The following is a 19,165-nucleotide window of genomic DNA, read 5'->3' on the forward strand; positions in this document are numbered from 1 at the left end:
TCTGCATACTGTATTGGGTCTTGAGAATCACGAGGGGTACAAATATACACATTGTCACCTCTGAAAAGTTTTACTAAAGGAACCTGATTAACTTTATTAAGATGTTTTTACTTGAAATTATTTGAACATGAAACCCTTTTTAATGTATTTTGATTCTTATTTGCTGAAACTTGTTCCATGGAATCAGATTTAGGGATTGTAGATCTATTAAGGTTGATAGGACTTCACTTTCAAACAATTCATTATCCATATTTGTGTTTTTTTATACTCATTTGTTTGTTATTAAGTTTTTATATGTTCTCTAAATTGTTTTCCCATCATCAAGAATCAGCTTTCTCTTTTTCCTTCCTCCCTTTTTACCTCCCTTCCCTTTCTTTCTCTCATCTCTTTTCCCTTTCCCTTACTCTTGTTCTCTTCTAATCACCTCTTTGTCACCTCCCCACACCCAGTATCCATCCTTCCTTCCTTCCTTCCTTCCTTCCTTCCTTCCTTCCTTCCTTCCTTCCTTCCTTCCTTCCTTCCTTCCTTCCTTCCTCCTCCCCTCCTCTTCCCTCCCCTCCCTTCCTCTTCCCTTCCCTTCCTTCCTCTCTGCCTCCCTCCCTCCCTTCCATTTTTGTTCTCTGTCTGGCAGTTCTTGTCTTTACATTTAAAAATGTAGGTATAGTTTATTTTTGGTTGTAGACATTTGTCTGCTTTATCTATAAGTTTATTTTTCCAACTTGATTTCTTCCTCGAATAGGAGATCTGATAGAGAATTAGTACTTGCATAGGCTCTGTTCGTTGAAAGTATCAGTCTAGAGTGGGTGAGAAGAGAGCTATCAGGCTGTGGGCCCCCTAATGTGCTAATGAGGGAGGGATTTATTCTGTCGCTAAAATTAGGAGACTTACCATTTTCAGTTAATCAGTGAAACTTTATTAGAAAACAGCCTATACTTCAGGAGGTGATGGGGTTAAAGACTAAGATGCATGAAATTATTTACACAAGGAGTATAGGTCAGGATGGATGGACATTGAAACACTTGTCCTATGTGTAAACTTTTAACTTTGATTTTGGCTCTAATTTTAACTCCTGCCCTTAATCCCAGTGGCTCCCATCTTTGATGTAGCCATTTAATAGTATCTTCTGGTTTGCAGTCTCCACTGTTCATCTTTATCCCTCAACCTTTTACTTTCCCATCTTCCTGAAATATGTTGGTATCATCTCCCCTTCTCCTTTACTCTTTCATCTTCTTTCTCCTCTCCTTTCAGTATTCTGGATTTATTCTTTTCTATATCCATATCATAATTACTGTGGTACTGAGAAGGACAGGAAGTCAACGCATTTTTTCAGCATAGAATTTTCTGAAACATGTATATTAAAAGGCAACATCTATTACAGTTTTTACTGCCACCAGTATTCGAAGTTTTTGTTTTCATGACAACTCAACTATTATTAAATTTGTTACCTGATTAAGTACTATAAAATACTTCTTTTATTCTAGTGTGTAACTAGCAAATCATCATTTCTCCTTTCACATTGGTTATTATATAGTTTTCTATGAATTGTTCATTTGAATCACATGAATTACTATGAAATCCTAGGTTTCATAACCCATGTTCATAGGATCTCTATGCAATATATTGATTCATTATCACATTTGTTGCAAATATCTTTTAATCTTTATTTTACACTCTAAATTTATTTTACAAACTGTATTTTTAATATATTTGATTCGTGATTTTTAAACTTTGAAGTAATAGAAAATTATTACCACTCTAAATAATTTATATTAAGTAGAATTTTAATTTTCGTTTTATTAAAATTAGTTTTTATGGAACATTTTGGCAAAATAATTTGGTAGCACATCTTGAGAGCCAAGAAAATGTCTCTATGTTTCGATCCTATTTTTAGAAGACTTAATTAAAGGGAAGAATAAAGTCTGTTAGGTGCTTTGAACTCAGCATATTCTTGTTTTGTCAAATCTTTTGAATACTAAAAGTCAGGAAAATATTTTTATGTTTTTCAGATTATTGTTCGGTTGTAACAATTGTGGACCAGACAAATGCAAAGTTAACCTGCCTGCTCTTTAGTGGAAATTATGAAGCCCTTCCAATGATTTATAAAAATGGAGATATTGTTCGCTTTCACAGGCTGAAGGTATAATTCATACTGTCTAGAACTTTTTATTTTTTTTGAAGAGAACTCTGTATTGTTCACTAAAACTAGTTAGCACTAATTATGTGGTTGCTTTGTTATAACATGACATCAAGCATTTGAAGAGATAAGAAGAAATGTAAATAGTATCACACTTCAAATAATGTATGTTAGGAAACCTTCATTTGAACAAATTATTGGTCTCATTCCACAGAAATGTGTTCGTTGCTGTAATTCTGACTAGTTGTGCCCTGTTTTCTTGCTTCTAAATATAGACGGATGTTTTAAAAGTTTTCCATGTAGAACTTGGATAATGAACATTTGTCTTAAAAACAAGACTTAGGTCAATAACTACAAAAGTGTAGAAAAATTGGGACATTATGTTATTCTTTCCATTGTATTAGTTCAGGTACAATGAAAGCATTGAGATATTAAGTGTTAAATAAAATAAGTTGATCTTCATTTATGAGGAATGTGTTAAAACATGAGCAGAGTTACTTTAGGTACTTTTAAAATTATACTAGCAGTTAAATGTAAGAAAACCTTTGATATAAAAATAAAGCTATTAAATAGTATGATTTTTTTTTTAATCAACTTTTAAATACTTTAATATTTTTAGTCCTTTAGGTTTTAAACATTTCAGTCCCTTCATTTCTTCTTATTACATGGGTTTCCATGCAACTCCTTCCTTATCTTGGTTGTCTTTTTCTTCTAATGCTCCAGCTTATCTGTGTTCCTCATGGTCAACACAGTGCTCTTAATGAGCACAATATCCCAGGTGTGTTCTCTTAGCTACAGTTGGAATTGCCTGTCTTGATCTATCAGTGCCTTTTCTCTGAGAATAGATGAATAGTAGAAGATATTTTCATGAAGATAAAAGTGGAAATACCATTGTGGCACTGTTATGAACTTATTTAAACTTAACAGAATAGCTTATTTCTCACAAACTGTTGTGTCTTATAATATTTGTATTCGTACAATGCACCCTCCCCTCCTAATGTTTTTAGTTATTCTTCCCATTGTTTAACTGAAGTAGAATATACATCTCTCCATTTATAGTATAAAAATACTCATATCGCTAGCAGTCTAGCAACTCCCCCCATCCCCGGGAGTAAATAGTCTTATAACTTCTAACATCTTCTGTATTCTACATATAAAGGGAATAGACTATAGTTTTTGTTTTTCCTTTTTTTAAAAATTTTCTGCCTATGCTTGTGTGATTCAACCATATAGCTGCATATTGTTTTACTTTGTTCATTTTGTTTGCTCAACGGTATTCCATTGTGTGAATATATCAGCATTTATGTATTTTCTGTTGGAAATTTAGGTAGTTTTCAGTTTGAGGATATTATGCTGCTATAGTCCAGTACATATCTTTTAGTGACTATACATTATAATTATATGTACATTTGTGTGTATAATTTACATATAATCATACCTTTATATATAATTATGTATTATATGTGTAATTATATACATTTATATATTATATATTGTATAGTATGTAGTATATAATCTATAATGTATATGTTTTAGCAGTCCGGTCCTAGGTTCTAGGATATGCTTATGTTCGCCTTTAGTTTTTCTAAGTGTTTTTTTTTTCTTCACCAGTTTACATTCCCATTAGTTCCACATTTTCACTAACTTTCACCAACTTGTTATTTTTCATTGTAACTATTCAATTGAATGTATATTAGTATCTCATCATGGTTTTAACTTGAATTTCCCTGAAATTTATGAAATCGAGAACCCATTAAAATTCAAATTTCTTTTGAAGTACAAAATATCAGTCTGAGTCTTTTGCTCATTTTTTATAGGATTTTATCTTCCTTTATTAATGACTTGTTTAAGTTCTTCATATATTTAGGCTACATATCTTTTGTCAAGTATATGGATTGTGAATATCTTTTCCCATTCTATGATTTTTTTTTTATTCTCTTAATAATGTCTTTTGATGAACCAATCTTCTTAATGTTAATATAGTCTACTTAAATAACTTTTGTTTTATGATCACTACTTTTTATGTCCTGATTAAGAACTCTGTGTCTTCTCTACCTTATTAAGATGGTTCCTAAGTTTTCCTTTAAGTTAATATATTATTTTTCTGTTTTATATTTAGATCTGCAATTTTCTTTTCCCATAATTTCGTTGTTAATTATAGCTACGCTGCCTCTTGAAAATAGGAAGCACACCCTCTTTTTCGATTCAAAAAGAATTTGTGCTAGAGTACTGTTTTTTTCTTCCTTAAATGTTTGGAACAATGCACTGGTGTTACTATCTGAGTCTGGTGATTTCTTTATTGATAGGTTTTTATTAACCAGTTACTCATATGATTTGATAAATTTAATTTTTAGAAAAGTCAACCTGTTTCACCCAGATTGTCAAATTTATTGATATAAAGTTGCACATAATGTCATTTATATTTTAGATGTTTGTAATGATAAATACTGTTTTGTAGTCTTGATTAAATAATTTGTTTCTTCTGTTTTTTTTCCAGATTAGTCTTTCTTGGTTTATCATTTTTGTTAATCTCTTGAAAGAACCAGTTTTTCACTTTGATTTCCTTGATTGCATGTTTCTATTTCTTTTACCTTGATTATCTTTTCCTTCTATTTTTTTGGGATTTCAAGTATATATTTGTGTATCTTCTTGAGATGGAAGCCTAGATCCGATTTAACCTTTCTTTTGCAAAATATTCACTCATGACTATACATTTTTGTCTATGTACTACGTTAGTTTTATCCAACAACTAACGTGTCAAAAGTTTATTATCCTTCAATTCACTATATATTCAAATTTTCAATTGATCTCTCCTGTGAAATTAACTTCACCGTTGTAGAGGATTTATCTATTTCTGTCAATTTTTGCTTCATTATTTGAAGCAATATTAATTTAGTTTCGACTTTTTTAAATTTATGTTGTGTATATTTTGAGGTTACTGTATAGATTTAGATTAAGATGTTTTCTGATGATATTATTAAATGTTCCTATTTAGCTCTTGTAGTGTGTCTTACACCTTTTTTTTAATTGATAGCTTAGCTAGTTTCGAATAGCCCTGAAAGTTTTCTTTAGCTGGAAAAAAACATTAAAAGTACAGACATCTCTCTTAGATATCAAGGTTCGTTAATATTTTTTCATGTTTTTCTTTTGCTCTTTGCAATTTGGAGATCATAGGTCATAGCAAATATATATATAAAACAAGAGTCAAATTCTTTTTGTTCATTTTTTCAACAGATATGTGTTGGGTACCTATTTTGTACATGTTTGTGTTTTAATGCAGAGAGCCAGACAATATAAAAGTAAACATATAAGACACGGTAAATTCAGGTAGCGATAGCTGCTATGAAGAAAAAACAGAATCAGGAAAGGCCTTTCTAATTAGGAGGCATAAGACTTGGAGCCTAAATGATGAGGAAAAGTTCTCTTGAGATATGAGGGAAAATGTTTTCCATGAAGATAAAATTACAAATACTGAGACTCCGAGATAGTTAATGAGTGTGGTATTGGGAATAAAACAAAACAAAACAAAAAAAAAAAACAGAAAGAAGGCCATTATGGATCTTAGTCAACTATTCAGAGGGTAGTATAAGATGAAACTGGAGAAGAAGGTAGAGACTAGTTTATATATTGCCTTATGGTAAGTAAGTTATTTAGATTTTATTCTATTCAATGGGGGTCATTAGAGGGTTTTAAATAGAATGATTTGATTTATATTTTGAGAAAAGCACTCTGATAGTTACTTGGGCAATGACTTAACTGTTAAGGGGCAAGCATGAAAGAAGATCAGTTGTTTCAGTTTTACAGTCTTGAGATGGGGTTGGCTTAGACTAGGGTGGTTGTGGAAATACAAGTAGATAAATTAAGGTATGTTTTGAATGTGAAGCAAAGTGTATTTGCTGATAAGTTCAACACGAAAACAAGTTACCAACACACCTAAGCTGGAAGATTGTTCTGGTCTCCCCTGATAGTCAGCAGAGGCCGACTTTGGTAAACAGTATAGCCTAGTGAACATGGAATTGGCGCTACAAAGAAAGATGAGCGTAGAACTAAGAATCATCAGACTTAAGCCTAAATCAAAAAAGAAAAACGGCATATGCAATAAACAGAACTCATTTAAGCATGTGTAAAACAAGTTAATTGATTAGTTATGGGACAAGTATAATTAGTATCTGCAGAGTGAACTTCTTTCTATGTGAAATTAACTGGTACTAGACCAGACCTACTGCTATAAAGACTCATAAAAATGGACAACATGTATGAGACAACTATTTTCAGAGATTGGACAGCAGGCACCTGTGATCAGAGAAAGAAGAGAAACTGATCAAATGAGCCAAATGGTCACTCAAACTCTGCTTAGGGGCAGTTTTTCAACCACTGCAAGCATGCTGAAGTACGAGCAGAAAATAGTGGTCCTGCTAAGCTGAGGCAGCTAAGATTAGGGTTCAAAGCAGCTGAAAGAGCTGGAATCAAGACAGTTCACCAGAGAGGACAGAGTTGTACAGAAAAAGAAGTCCAGAAGTCTACTTGGGGTAGGGTTGTTGCCCATGGATACTTGGGTAAGCTGGGCTGCGCATGGATAGGGCAAGACTACTTAAGGATTACAAGGGCTGCTGTGTGGTTGTGCATTTTAGAGGTGTTGCAATTGGGATGCTTGTAGTCTAAGCTAGTCAGAGATAAATAACCTTATTAATATCTCTTTAATATGTTGGCTATTCAGCTGAGATAACACAAAGGCCTCACCTCACAAAGGACCAACTCCCAGAGTAAAGCCTGCTCTAGAAGTGTTTTTTCAAAGCCTGAAACAAGGTCTACAGGGAAGACAGTATTGCAGGATGAGTCCCACCGAGGCAGAAAGACTTTGGCAAACATGAGCTTTCCACAGAGTCATTCTAACAAAGCATACGCCAGGCCTTTATAAGTTTAAGGCAATCATCCAGCAACTAAACTGCTAACAAGAACAAGAATCAGTGTTGGTCAGAAGTAAGGTAACATAATTCAGAGTCTTTACAGTATATCATCTATAATGTCTAGTAAAGATGAAAAAATACTAGTCATGAAAAAATTAGGAAAATATTACCCATAGTTAAGAAAAAAAAATCATAGATACTCTAAACCAACTTTACAGTGGCCTGGGTGTAAGATTTTAAGACAAAAACTTTAAAGCAGTTATTATTTTTAAAGACTTAAGTATGTTCAGCAAATTGAGAGAATATGTGGTTAAATTAATCCAACATAAAAAATGTCTGTAGAAATGTGGAAATTATAAAAAAGAACCTAATAGAAATTGAGTAACTGAAAAAAGCAGCAAATGAAATAAAATGAAAAACTTACAGATTAGATATATGACATTTACTTAAGAGGATAGGTTAATAGAAGTTATGTAATCTGAAGAACAAGGATTAAAGAAATCTTGACAGAGCCTTAGGGACCTGTGGAATAATATCATATGGTAAAACATGTCATTTGAGATACAGGAGAAGAGAATGGAATGGGAAAAAATATTTATAGAAATAAGTAGCAGAATTTTTTCCAAGTTTGATGGAAAATACTGATTTTCAGATCCAAGAAACTTACTACACTGTGTTTGGTACCACAAAGAAAAATGCATCTAAACAAATCACAGTGAAACCATTAAAAAAAGATAAGTTAGCTGGTGGAGAAATGACACATTTCATATGGGAAACATTGGTACCAGTCATCTTTGATTACTTACCAGAGATAACAATACCCAAAGAACAAAGTAATGATAAATTTTCAGTGGCGATAAAAAATTTATTTACCCAGAAATTTGTATCCAGAGAAAATACCCTTCACAAGTGAGGGTAAAATAAAGACATTTTTATATAAAAAGAAATGAGAGACTCCATAGCCAAAATATCTTCACTACAAGAAAATGCTGAAGAATAGTGTTCAGGGAGTTCTACAAACCAGAAAATTATTAGGAAATAACAAAACAAACAAACAAATAGTAAATTAATGAGTAAATAAATCTGAAAGACAATGCTTTGTATTCCTATAATTTCACTAAAAGATAAATGGCTATTTAAAAGAAAAGCAATATTGTAACGTGGAGTTTATAAAATAGGTAGAAAAAATATGACAATAGAACAAAGGGGTGGGTGGAATGGTTAAATGGAATTATACTACTTAAAAGTTATTACCTTCAGAGGTTGTTATACTTTAGAAAGTGGGAAATGCGGAATGGACAGTAAAAAGTAAGTAGTAGAACAATATTGATTCTAAATCAACTTTGAGACTTTAAGAATTCATTCATAGCTCAGAGGAAATAAGTGGAACACTAATAAGTTCAAAATAAGACAAGAAAGGAACAATAGGAAAACAATTTTTAAAAAGGAAAACAAGATAATAGACTTAAATATAACCAATCAATAATTACATTTTTGTAAATAGACTCAACACTTCTTTTGCAAGGAAAAAATAGAGAAAAAAAAGCAAGAACCAAATACACACACACACACACACACACGTATACACATATGTGTGTGTGTGTGTGTATCTACAAGAAATAAAGACACAAGTTGGAAGTAAAGCTGTAGAAAATATATACCAAGCAAACAGCATTAGGAAGATAAAGTAACTATATTACTATCAGAGTATTACAAGAAATTAAAAGGGGGGAGCATTTTACAAAGACCAAATAGTTGCTTTATGAAGTCGTAACGACCGTAGGTGTGTGTCTAAGTGTGTGTCTAATAACTGAGCTTCAGAATCCAGTAAGCCAAAGTATGGCATATCTTGGCTGTCAGTCAGACCTGAGGCTGAAACCTTAGCCTCAGCTGCGTTATTCACTTCAAACGCTTATATTTTAAATATCTAGTTTTCCCTTTTACATTCACGAGTAACTGACACTTGTTACTCTTTTTCCTTTTGTAAATTATATCTTAATACACAGTGCAATACACTTATGACATTATTGAATCGTATATTCAAAACCTATATAATTGATCAGTCACCTCAATAAATTTAATCTGCCACTTGTGACAACACGGATGGATCTTGAGATAATCATGCTAAGCGAAATAAGCCAGACAGAAAAAGTTGAAAACCATATGATGTCACTTATATGTGGGATATAAATCTAAAAACAATGAACAAACCGGACAAACAAACAGAGACTCATGGACATGAACAGTAGACTAGTGGTTCCCAGAGGGTGTGGGTGGGAGATAGATGGAGTAAAAGGGGTCAGATATGTGGTAATAGAACTCAACTATGGTCAGTGAAAATACAATGCAATATAAATACGACTTACAGTTGATTTGTACGCCTGAGACATTGGATTTTGTTAACCAATGTCAATAATAATTAATAAAATAACTAATAAATGTAAAAATACTAGCTTAATAGGATTAGAAGCCTACCATCTAGCTCTTTAGAAATAACTGCATAGTGTTTTACAGTTTACATGGTACTCGTGGATCTTGATCGAGCCCAGTTGATTTTATATTTTCGTATGCTAGTTAAATGAAATATTAAAGAGTTACGTCCTCTCTTAACTATCCTGGTAAAATTTTATAAACTCTCAAGTTTCTATGTTCTACATCAGTAAGCCGTTTTGTTTGTTTCTGTTTTGTTTTCTACATTGTCCCACTTTCTTAGATCCAAGTATATAAAAACGGGACTCAAGGTATCAACAGCACTGGCTTTGCATCTTTGACATTTGAGGGAACTTTGGGAGCTCCTGTTATACCTCGTACTTCAAACAAGTGTTTCAACTTCACAACTGAGGACCACAAAATGGTAGAAACCTTACGTGCTTGGGCATCTACTAATATTTCACCTTCTTCGACATTAGTAAAATTGTGTGATGTTCAGCCAATGCAGTATTTTGACCTGACTTGTCAGCTCTTGGGCAAAGCCGAAGTGGATGGAGCATCATTTCTTCTAAAGGTGGAAATTTTTAAATAACTTTCAGTGTTAACTTAGCATCACCTACATATCTATAAAAGAGCTTATATTTTAGCATTCTGATGTAATAACTTTGCTTGCTGTGTGTTATGTTAAGAACTTAAAATCTAACTTAACCATTTTCGATGAGCCTGGATAGCCAGGCTCTTGAACTCTTTATCCTATACTTCCAGAGAAAAAAGTGTCATCAGATCTGTATTTTAAATATAGTATGGTTCATGTTATATTTCTGTATTTTGTACTCTTGAACTTCTTTATCCTATACTTCCAGAGAAAAAAAGTGTCATCAGATCTATATTTTAAATATAGTATGGTTCATGTTATATTTATGTATTTTGTATTTTAGTACTAATAAAATATATGTATTATTTTAGTACTAAAAATTACTATATTTTAGTTGCAGCTACATATGCATATTTCTTCTTCCCTGTCAGAGTGGCCTTTCTTCTTACTCATTCACTTTCTTGGCCCTTTGATGTTGAGTTCTCTTCCCATGTCATTTCACTGCCTGCTTCATGGGTAGATCATAGACTGCTTTGAAATGTTGATTGTTCTTGCTATGTTTTGTTTTGTTTTTAAATCAGGATAAAAAAAGTAACATAAGACCCATCTAATCTTTGTTTGCAGTTTTCCAATTTACTCATGAATAACTTTTGGAGACGGCAGTTATCTGATTGATAGTAGTATCCTCACCCACCCATCCTAGGCAAAATGCATTTAAATAAATACTGCTTCTGCCCTGTTCCTGTGGTTACTTAGCTTCTGACTCTTTGGAACAATAGAACAGGAACTGGGGTACAGTAACACTTTGATAGATATTAGGGTTTATCATTATTATCATTTATACATTGCCCATATTAAGGAATGGTGAAGATAGAAATAATTGAATAAAATGTGAAGTTTTCCAGGTTGAAAATAGTAGTTATATACACGAAATACTGTGAAAATGTAAATGCATACTGTATAAGTTAAGTATGACAAAGCTGAAGCTAAAGCAACATAAAATATCCTAACAAAATTAAAAAGGAACCTTAGGTCAGCCAGTCGTGACTCTTGTGACATCCTTAACAAATGAGCATTTGCTAATCACCAAGTACTCCCAATGACCAGGAATCTACTGTATAGAGAGCTGTGTTGTTAGAAAATGCTTAAATTCTGAGATAAGATCTGCCACCTTTTAGCTGACCTGACTAAATCTTCATTTTTCTCTCTAAAGCAACAAAACATGCCTGCATCCATTTTTATAGATAGCCTTTTCAGATGAGTGAAAACAGCTTTCATGTAGATGTTATTTGTTTTTATTACTTAATTCTATCATAGAGATTTTTTTACATCACCACCTAAAAAGTTCCTTGTATTAGTTTCCTATGGCTGCATACGAATTACCACAAACTGGATGGCTTTACATAACATAAATGTATTATCTCAGAGTTCTGGAAGCCTGAAGACCAAAATCAAGATGTCGGCAGGGCCATGCTACTTCCGAAGCTTCTGGGGAAGGATCCTTCCTTGTTTCTTCCTAGCTTCCGGTAGTTGCTGGTATCTTTGGATTGCCAGGTGCACCACTCCAATCTCTGTCTCCATTTTCAAAAAAGTGGCCTTCTTTCCTTTGTGTGTCATAGGGACACCAGTCATATTGGATTTAGGGACCACTCTAATGCAGTATGATTTCATCTTAACTAATTACAGCTGCGGAGACATTGTTTTCAAGGATTTGGTGATGGAACACTACTCAAATGCTTTGTTTTTTATTGTACAGAAGCATAGCACTGTTTTAACTTGCATCCTACTGATGCATTCAGAAGATTGACTTAAACATTTGTTATTTCACATGTGTGCTCATAGAGCTGTGAAGATAAATCGCTAGAAATAGAATTGCTGATTCAGCAAGTTTGTACATTTGAAATTTTGATGGCTCTTGCTAATTTACCCTTCATGTATGAAAGTACCTATTTCCTAACAGTAAGTATCTGTTTCCTAACAGTAAGATATGTAGGAAGTGTTATATGTAGTTAATATTTTTTTAAAGAATATGGAAAAAGATAAAATTGATAAATAAGTTCAAAAGTTTAAAAACAAAATTAGGCTATTCTAATTTTTAAAAACAAAGGGAGAATTTTCTAAATTAGAAATGATACAAGAGATATATTTACATATGTAGGGCTATTTAAACACCATAAAATGTTATATTCAACTCTTATTCTAGTAAATATGAATCTAGATTAAATCTTTTATTTTTTTTGTTTTTAAAATTTAAATTTAATTTAGATTTTTTAAATTGTTGAATTAACTACTAATGATTGTGCCAAGATGGTGAACTTCTTCAAACTGAACTAGACCAAAAAGAGACCAATATTGCACAAAAACAAGGACATGCATCCTGGTTTTATTTAGAAATATAGAAACCAAAATATTAATTTTTAGAAATCAGAAATGGTTTAATTTCAGTAAAATTACTGTCATCTCCATGAATGTTAGAAATTATATCATTTTAATGAATGTTAAAAATGTTTATGAAAATGTTTAGTGAAATAGAAAAGTATGCCTCCTTAACTTGACAAATAATTTTATCATAAGGTAAACAAACAGTATTTAGTGTTGGAATTCTGGAGTCAGTAATGCCAGAAACAGGACAAAACACACTCAGTTTTTCTGTTATGTAATGTTGTTCCGGAAGTCTTGGAAGATTTAACTATTTTAAAAGAAAATGGTCAGTACTTACAAGATATAAAATCCTAACAATTAACTTAAAAGATATTTTGATTAATAGAATTATTCAGTTAGCAAACTTATTTAAAACATTAGTAAAATATAGCTTTCCTAGACATCAGTAATAAATAGAACATGTAATTGAACAAAAAATCTTTCAGAGTCTCAGCAACTGTAAAACAGTTTATACAAGAAATACCTGACCTGTAAAGAAAACTATGAAACTACTGAGGAGCTTAAAAGAAAAACTATTAAAAGATTTTTGATTTTTTTCTAAAGTTTTTTAAAGAAAATGCAATTTTAATTGAAACCACAATGTTTTTTTAATTGACTGTAACTCTAAAGTTTATTAGTAGAAACATTAAGTGATCAAGAATAAAACAAAAAATGCTTGCCAAAGAAAACTAAGTGGGAGCTCGGAGCTCCATATCAAATATTAAAACATATTATGAAATTATAATAATTAAAGCTATAGTAAGACCGATCAATGGAAAAGATTTAGTAACCTCAGAAATAATCTTATACCTATAGTAATTCAATACATGATAAAAAGAACATTAAATAACATTCATATTGATAGAGAACAGAAGCATAAAAGTTGATAGCAACACTCTACCCTCTCAAACCCTCCCACGAGAGATTTGTGGATTGGTCTGTAAAGCTATTTTAAAGTCACAAAAACAGTGTACACTAAATGAAAGAAGAAATTCCAGGTGGAGAAAAATGTGAAATGTGATGTTACTTCTCCCAAAAGCAGTTGTCCTGGTTCTTTGAATAATTTAGGGAACAGAGTGAGTAACAACAAACTCATGATTTTTTTTTTTTTGAAACTTAGCACTATCATCATTATTCAATACTTCCTCTGTAATCCGACATTGGCAGACACTTTCTCTATAGAAATGTACTGTTTTTTATTCAAATAGCCTATTTACTTGTGTCCAGCCAAACTTCTGACATGCAGAGGCATTCCCACCTCACATCAATGTCTTGTTATACCCTTTATAGCATAACATGGCCTAGCTCATCTCGTAAAATTCCAGGACAGCGGAATCTTGCTCATATCTAAGGTTGGGGTAGTACATATTCATCCTCTACCCATGTTTCCATCCTTATCTCAATGCGCCTTACACAGCAATCCAACATTCCTTTTTCTTTTCCAGCATCCATGATGTTTATTCGTTTGTATTCATAGCATCTAACATAAGCAAAATATTCATATATGTACTTTTGAAGGCCTTTTCCAAATCAGAACAAAGTGAAAAAGTGGGCAAAGGTCAGAATACATTCCTCAAAGCTAGGAATTTATACTTAAGGAAATTAGAGATACTCGTATGTAAAGGTTTATATACAGGATGGTAGTTACTAAATTATTTAAAATAGCAAAAAGTTTGAAGCAACTCAATAAAAAATGTGAAGCCATTTTAGAAGAATATTTAAATCTCCTGATAAATTTCTCCACAATAATCTAAGAAACAAAAAGAATATGATGCTAGTTTGCTTTAAAAAAAAAAAAAAAAAAAAGGCATACACACACATGCAGAAACAAAAAAAAGTTCAACAACATGTTAATAGCTTTTCTAGGGTCATAGCAGTTTGAGCTTTTTACTTTACATTTTCCACGTTGCCTATACACATGTAGTCCTTTTAGAATCAGAAAAGAATACACTCATGTCATTTAAAGTATAGCAGATATTTGGTAGAATACATTTAATTACTTTAAAGTTATAGTGTCAGCAAATATAACTCTTTTCGCCTCCATAGTTTTATAAAAAGATCATTAAAATTTGCTCTACTCTTTTATGGCAGGTATGGGATGGCACCAGGACCCCGTACCCATCTTGGAGAGTCTTAATACAAGACTTTGCTTTTCATGGTGATTTAAGTCACATCCATCGGCTGCAGAATCTGACAATAGACATTTTAGTCTATGATAACCATGTTCAAGTGGCAAAATCTCTGAAGGTGATGTTGAGTAGCAAGCACGTTGCTATTTTTATTTTTATAAACTTGGTGGTAAATCACATTTATAAATGATAAAATCTAGGAATTAACTCCAAATTTATTTTTTCTTTAATTTTAAGTTTGTAAAATGTGTGTTAAAAATAACTTACTGATAGATATATTAGAATATAATGGCTTGAACAGCTTTTTAAAATAAAAGAATGTTTCCTGAATATCTTAGCACAGTTTTGCTATGAAAATAGTGAAGAAAAATTTCGTGCAAGATAATTCTGCTTTAAAAGGACAGAGGATGTGTGCGTGTGTAAAAATTTGTAAATTTAAACATTAAGCTTTGTTAATTGATTTGATAAAATCTGGCCTGTATTTTATACTCATTAGATTAAGTAATTATTAATCCACCTCTAATATATATTACAAATTGTGTATCTGTTTGTGTACTGTACGATCTATTAGAATTTGCTGTTTTTGAGATTGTTTTTTAGGTAAAAGTGCATTGTTTAGATATGGCACTTCTTGCTTAGTAATATATTTTAAGGAATATTTTTCTTCATTTTTATCATACGTTATTTGCAAGTGTCCTTTCTAGCAAAGAATGGCATCAATAATAATAATAATTGTAACATTTGTTATGCACTTCAGATGTACTTGGTACCATCCTGTGTAGTATGTATTATCATCACTCTCATTTGTAAGATACATTTAGAGGTTAAGCTCAAGTTCACAGCTACTTCAGTGAAGCCAGTATTTGAACCTACAGACTTTCCAGAGCCAGTACTTTTTAACCAGTCTAAAGAAATTATTTTCTTTATTACAAATAGCTCCCATCTTACCTTTAAGGAGTTTTATAGCCTACTTATAGGAAGAAAACTGTAAAAGCGAATTGCAGGTTTTTAGAACTGAATTTTAGTGCCCAGTTTTTCTTTGTAAATTACATATACTTGGAGGAGGAAATATTTCCATTTGCACATTGTGTTACAAATAAGTCCACCCAACTCAAATCAGTGAATTAGTTAAAAGTCATGGTCCCAGAGGGTGATAACTGCACTTTCTTGTCCTTTGGGTGTGTGTCAGTGCACATGTTCATACCTGGCATATTAGAGAAAATTGACTGTTGAAAATGTATTTCAGTGGTTTCCCCTGATTTTATCCACATTGATTATTTTATTTAAAAAAAATATATAATGATAAAGCCAGTCCTGAAGTCTTTTAAAAATGGAGTTCTTTAATAAGTGAAAAAGATTTACATTTTAGATCTACTTTCACCATTTCATTTCCTTTCTTTCCAGTGCTGCTTCTATAGGTATTTCCGTTCCCCTCACTTGTCTTAATTTCTATGTCCAAGTCCTGCACAGCACCCCGCAGAGTGCTTTCCATATAGTAAAGATGAAATAAATAATATCTGTTGGCGAATGAATGAATAAATGAGTACTGTGAATTTTTTTCAGATTTTTTCCATTTCTCTTTTTTGTCTGCTTCATATCACCCACTAGAGGGTGCCGTGAGCCCATGTAATTAAAATATTGAACAATATTTTTCTAAAGATACCATGACATTATATTATTTACCTGCAATATAATAGAGAAATGAAAAGGATTTTCTCCATGTATAAGTAATTTAACTGTAGGTTTTCATTATTATACATCAACATCACATTTTGAGACAGCCTCTGTATCAACCATTTTATATAAATTAAAGAAATTCCCAGAGGCAGGTGACATCAATACAAATGAATTCTTATCAGCACTTGAAGACAGCTGTTTAAAACTACATTTTTATACTGAAATACATGGAACACATACTTTTGTTTATAGGAATGGGAGAAAATATTTTTAAATAAAGAGGACAGTTAAGGCAATTATGAAGTATAATATAATTGACTTCTCTATATAATACATTTTACAGCCTAAGTTGCCCTTAATATTTTTCCTAAGTCTTGCTTTTTAAGTAAGTTATCACATTCCCCTAACATTTTATAGAAACACACAGACATTTCAAACCTTTTGTCTAGAAATTAAAGCAGTATATTTGCAATCCCTAGTCTTATCCTCATATAATTTAAAAATAATTATAGAACATACATAGTCTAATTATATTTGGCCTTCAGTGACTCAAGAGCTATAATTTGGTTATTTTCAGACATGTACAAGTCATTGAACATATTGAACTTCAAGTCAAATTCATGACAGTTTATAAGGAATATTTAAGTTATTTTAAAAGGGATAGTGATTTCTTAATACCCATATTTGCTTTGCTTTAACTTTAATGTTTCTATGATGAAACGAGCTTTTATAATAATTCCTTAAAGTAGTTTTTATATTTTTTTGCATTGATTCCCTCACTTGCATTTTTGAAATTTTATCACATTATTGACAAGACTAAGCAGGATTTGTCAATTATAATAGAGCATCTAGTGTATTTCCTAGTGTATTTAGCAAGTTTAAAACAATACAATACTGCCTCCAGAAGGAATTTCTGAAAATAACAATTTGTCATCTTTATAGCCTATTTATAGAAATGAGCTCTCAGTCTTTAAGTTTTGTTTTATTATGAAATAGTACAGGAGATAGTATAGTAAACATCCATGTGCTTATCATTGAAATTTAATATTTCTAAATGTTTTGCCACATTTATTTTAGGTACTTTTAATTTTTAAGAAATGTCTACCTATTCAAACTTCTTTGTACTTCTGCCTAGTCTCATTTTTTTTGCTCCCTAATATCCTCTTTCTATATATCCTAACATATAGATATGTACATTTATGTTTATTATGCTTTTGTATACTTTTATCTGAAAAATGTATATTGTATATATATATCATTCTGTAATTTGCTTTTTTCTTTGACATATTTTCAGGATTTGGCCATATTTATATATGTGTCTGTATTAATACCAGACTGTCTTAATTAGTATATCTTTATTTTTAAATTATTTCCCATAAGTCAAGCCCCGACTCCCAGTTTAGTTTTCAAAATTGACTTATTTATTTATTTACTCATATATATCTTTAGAGCAGCTTTTTAAATTCTACTAAAGACACTGGGAATTTTTATCAAAATTCTATTTCTTTTTAAGGCGTAATTAGAATTTATCTTTATAATGTTTTTTCTGTGAGTACGATATCTTTCTCTTTGTGTTTGACCTTTAAATCCTTTGTGGGGCTTACATATACTGTACTAGTATATTACGTATATAAAAAAAAATCACCATTTATAATGAACATTCAAAAAAGTCAGATAAAAGTAAATAGAAATAGACTGTTTTATATTTTCTTTAGAGACCATGAGGATAATCACTTTTGGGTTTTTTTAATTTCTTTTTGTGTTTTCCTTCTCTAACTACCCTGTTCCCCTGCCACGATGTAGTTGTTGGAGAAGTTAGAGAAGAAAAGACTAAAAGCCTCACCTCCTTCTCACAAAATCTGTGATTGGATAGGGGAAAGACTCTTGGGAATGAAGGAGTGGGTCTGAGAGTATGGATTATTCCCTTTTATTTTTTTCTCTCATTTCTCCCCCGCATCAAATGCAGAGGGTGATGAAGAGAAATACAATGAACTGAAACAGCAGTAGGCAAGATGGGAGGCTGGTTTACTGTTCATCTCTGTTATATTCTCCCTTATATAGCTTTTCTGTTGCTTAGATTCTCACCACTGTTATTCAGTCCTGACTATGAAGGGTAAAAAGAGAAAGGTAGTCCACAGTCATCAGCAGTCAGGGACGCTGTCCTATGTAAATGAGATTTCCTACTTGGTAACTCATTTTGTCAATAACTCTTTCTTCATAAAAGTAAATGTGATTTAGGTTATATAGCTTCTTTTGGGTAGGTATCAATTTCTTTGATAATCATTCTGCCACATTTTAAGTCTTCTACATTAAAAGCATATCAAAAACTCTATAATTAAAGATATTTTTAAGATTCTGTTTAGTAAAACTATAGAAATTAACTATAGAACATTTAGTTCAAAACTATAATGAGTCGAACTATATTTGAACTCATGAATGTGTTTCACGTTATGCTGTACAGGCACAAATTGTTCATTTCAGAAGTTTTCTTTTTATAGAACTTGTGGAATAGGGGATGTATTATTTTGATATAGTAGCATACTTTAAAATATTCTCTAGTATTCCTATAATGAGAGTGTTTCAGTGATCATATTTTATTAAATCTTAAATTAGTTAAAAGAAGTTGTTTACAGAAACCTTCATAAAATAGGTTTATTAATTAAATAAGGACTTGGACTTGATTTAGGTCATGTGTTTCTTAACTATTGTATTTTATCAATGCTGAGACTCAATCTTATTTCATACTTCACTATCTGAAATGTAAATATGTCTTACATTTTAAAATATATTGTATGCATACATACACTTACACACACAGTTTTGGTTTGATACAGTGTTCTTGGGGCTGATATTCAGTACACACTGATATTAC

The 19,165-nt window shown here is 31.6% G+C and overlaps 1 protein-coding gene across 22 annotated transcripts in view; it reads left to right on the top strand.

The window, feature by feature from the left end:
- POT1 (protection of telomeres 1) overlaps positions 1-19,165 on the top strand; it is a 70,714-nt gene that overhangs the window by 27,511 nt on the left and 24,038 nt on the right. For all 22 annotated transcript variants that reach the window (XM_036230962.1, XM_036230976.1, XM_036230956.1 and 19 more), the window contains 3 exons: positions 2,007-2,137; positions 9,755-10,045; positions 14,579-14,734. In XM_036230962.1, the coding sequence (XP_036086855.1) occupies positions 2,007-2,137; positions 9,755-10,045; positions 14,579-14,734 (578 nt within the window). The remainder of the gene's footprint in view (positions 1-2,006; positions 2,138-9,754; positions 10,046-14,578; positions 14,735-19,165) is intronic.

The sequence above is a fragment of the Rousettus aegyptiacus genome, unplaced genomic scaffold, assembly GCF_014176215.1.
Source record: "Rousettus aegyptiacus isolate mRouAeg1 unplaced genomic scaffold, mRouAeg1.p scaffold_m13_p_13, whole genome shotgun sequence".
Taxonomy (NCBI): Eukaryota; Metazoa; Chordata; class Mammalia; order Chiroptera; family Pteropodidae; genus Rousettus; species Rousettus aegyptiacus.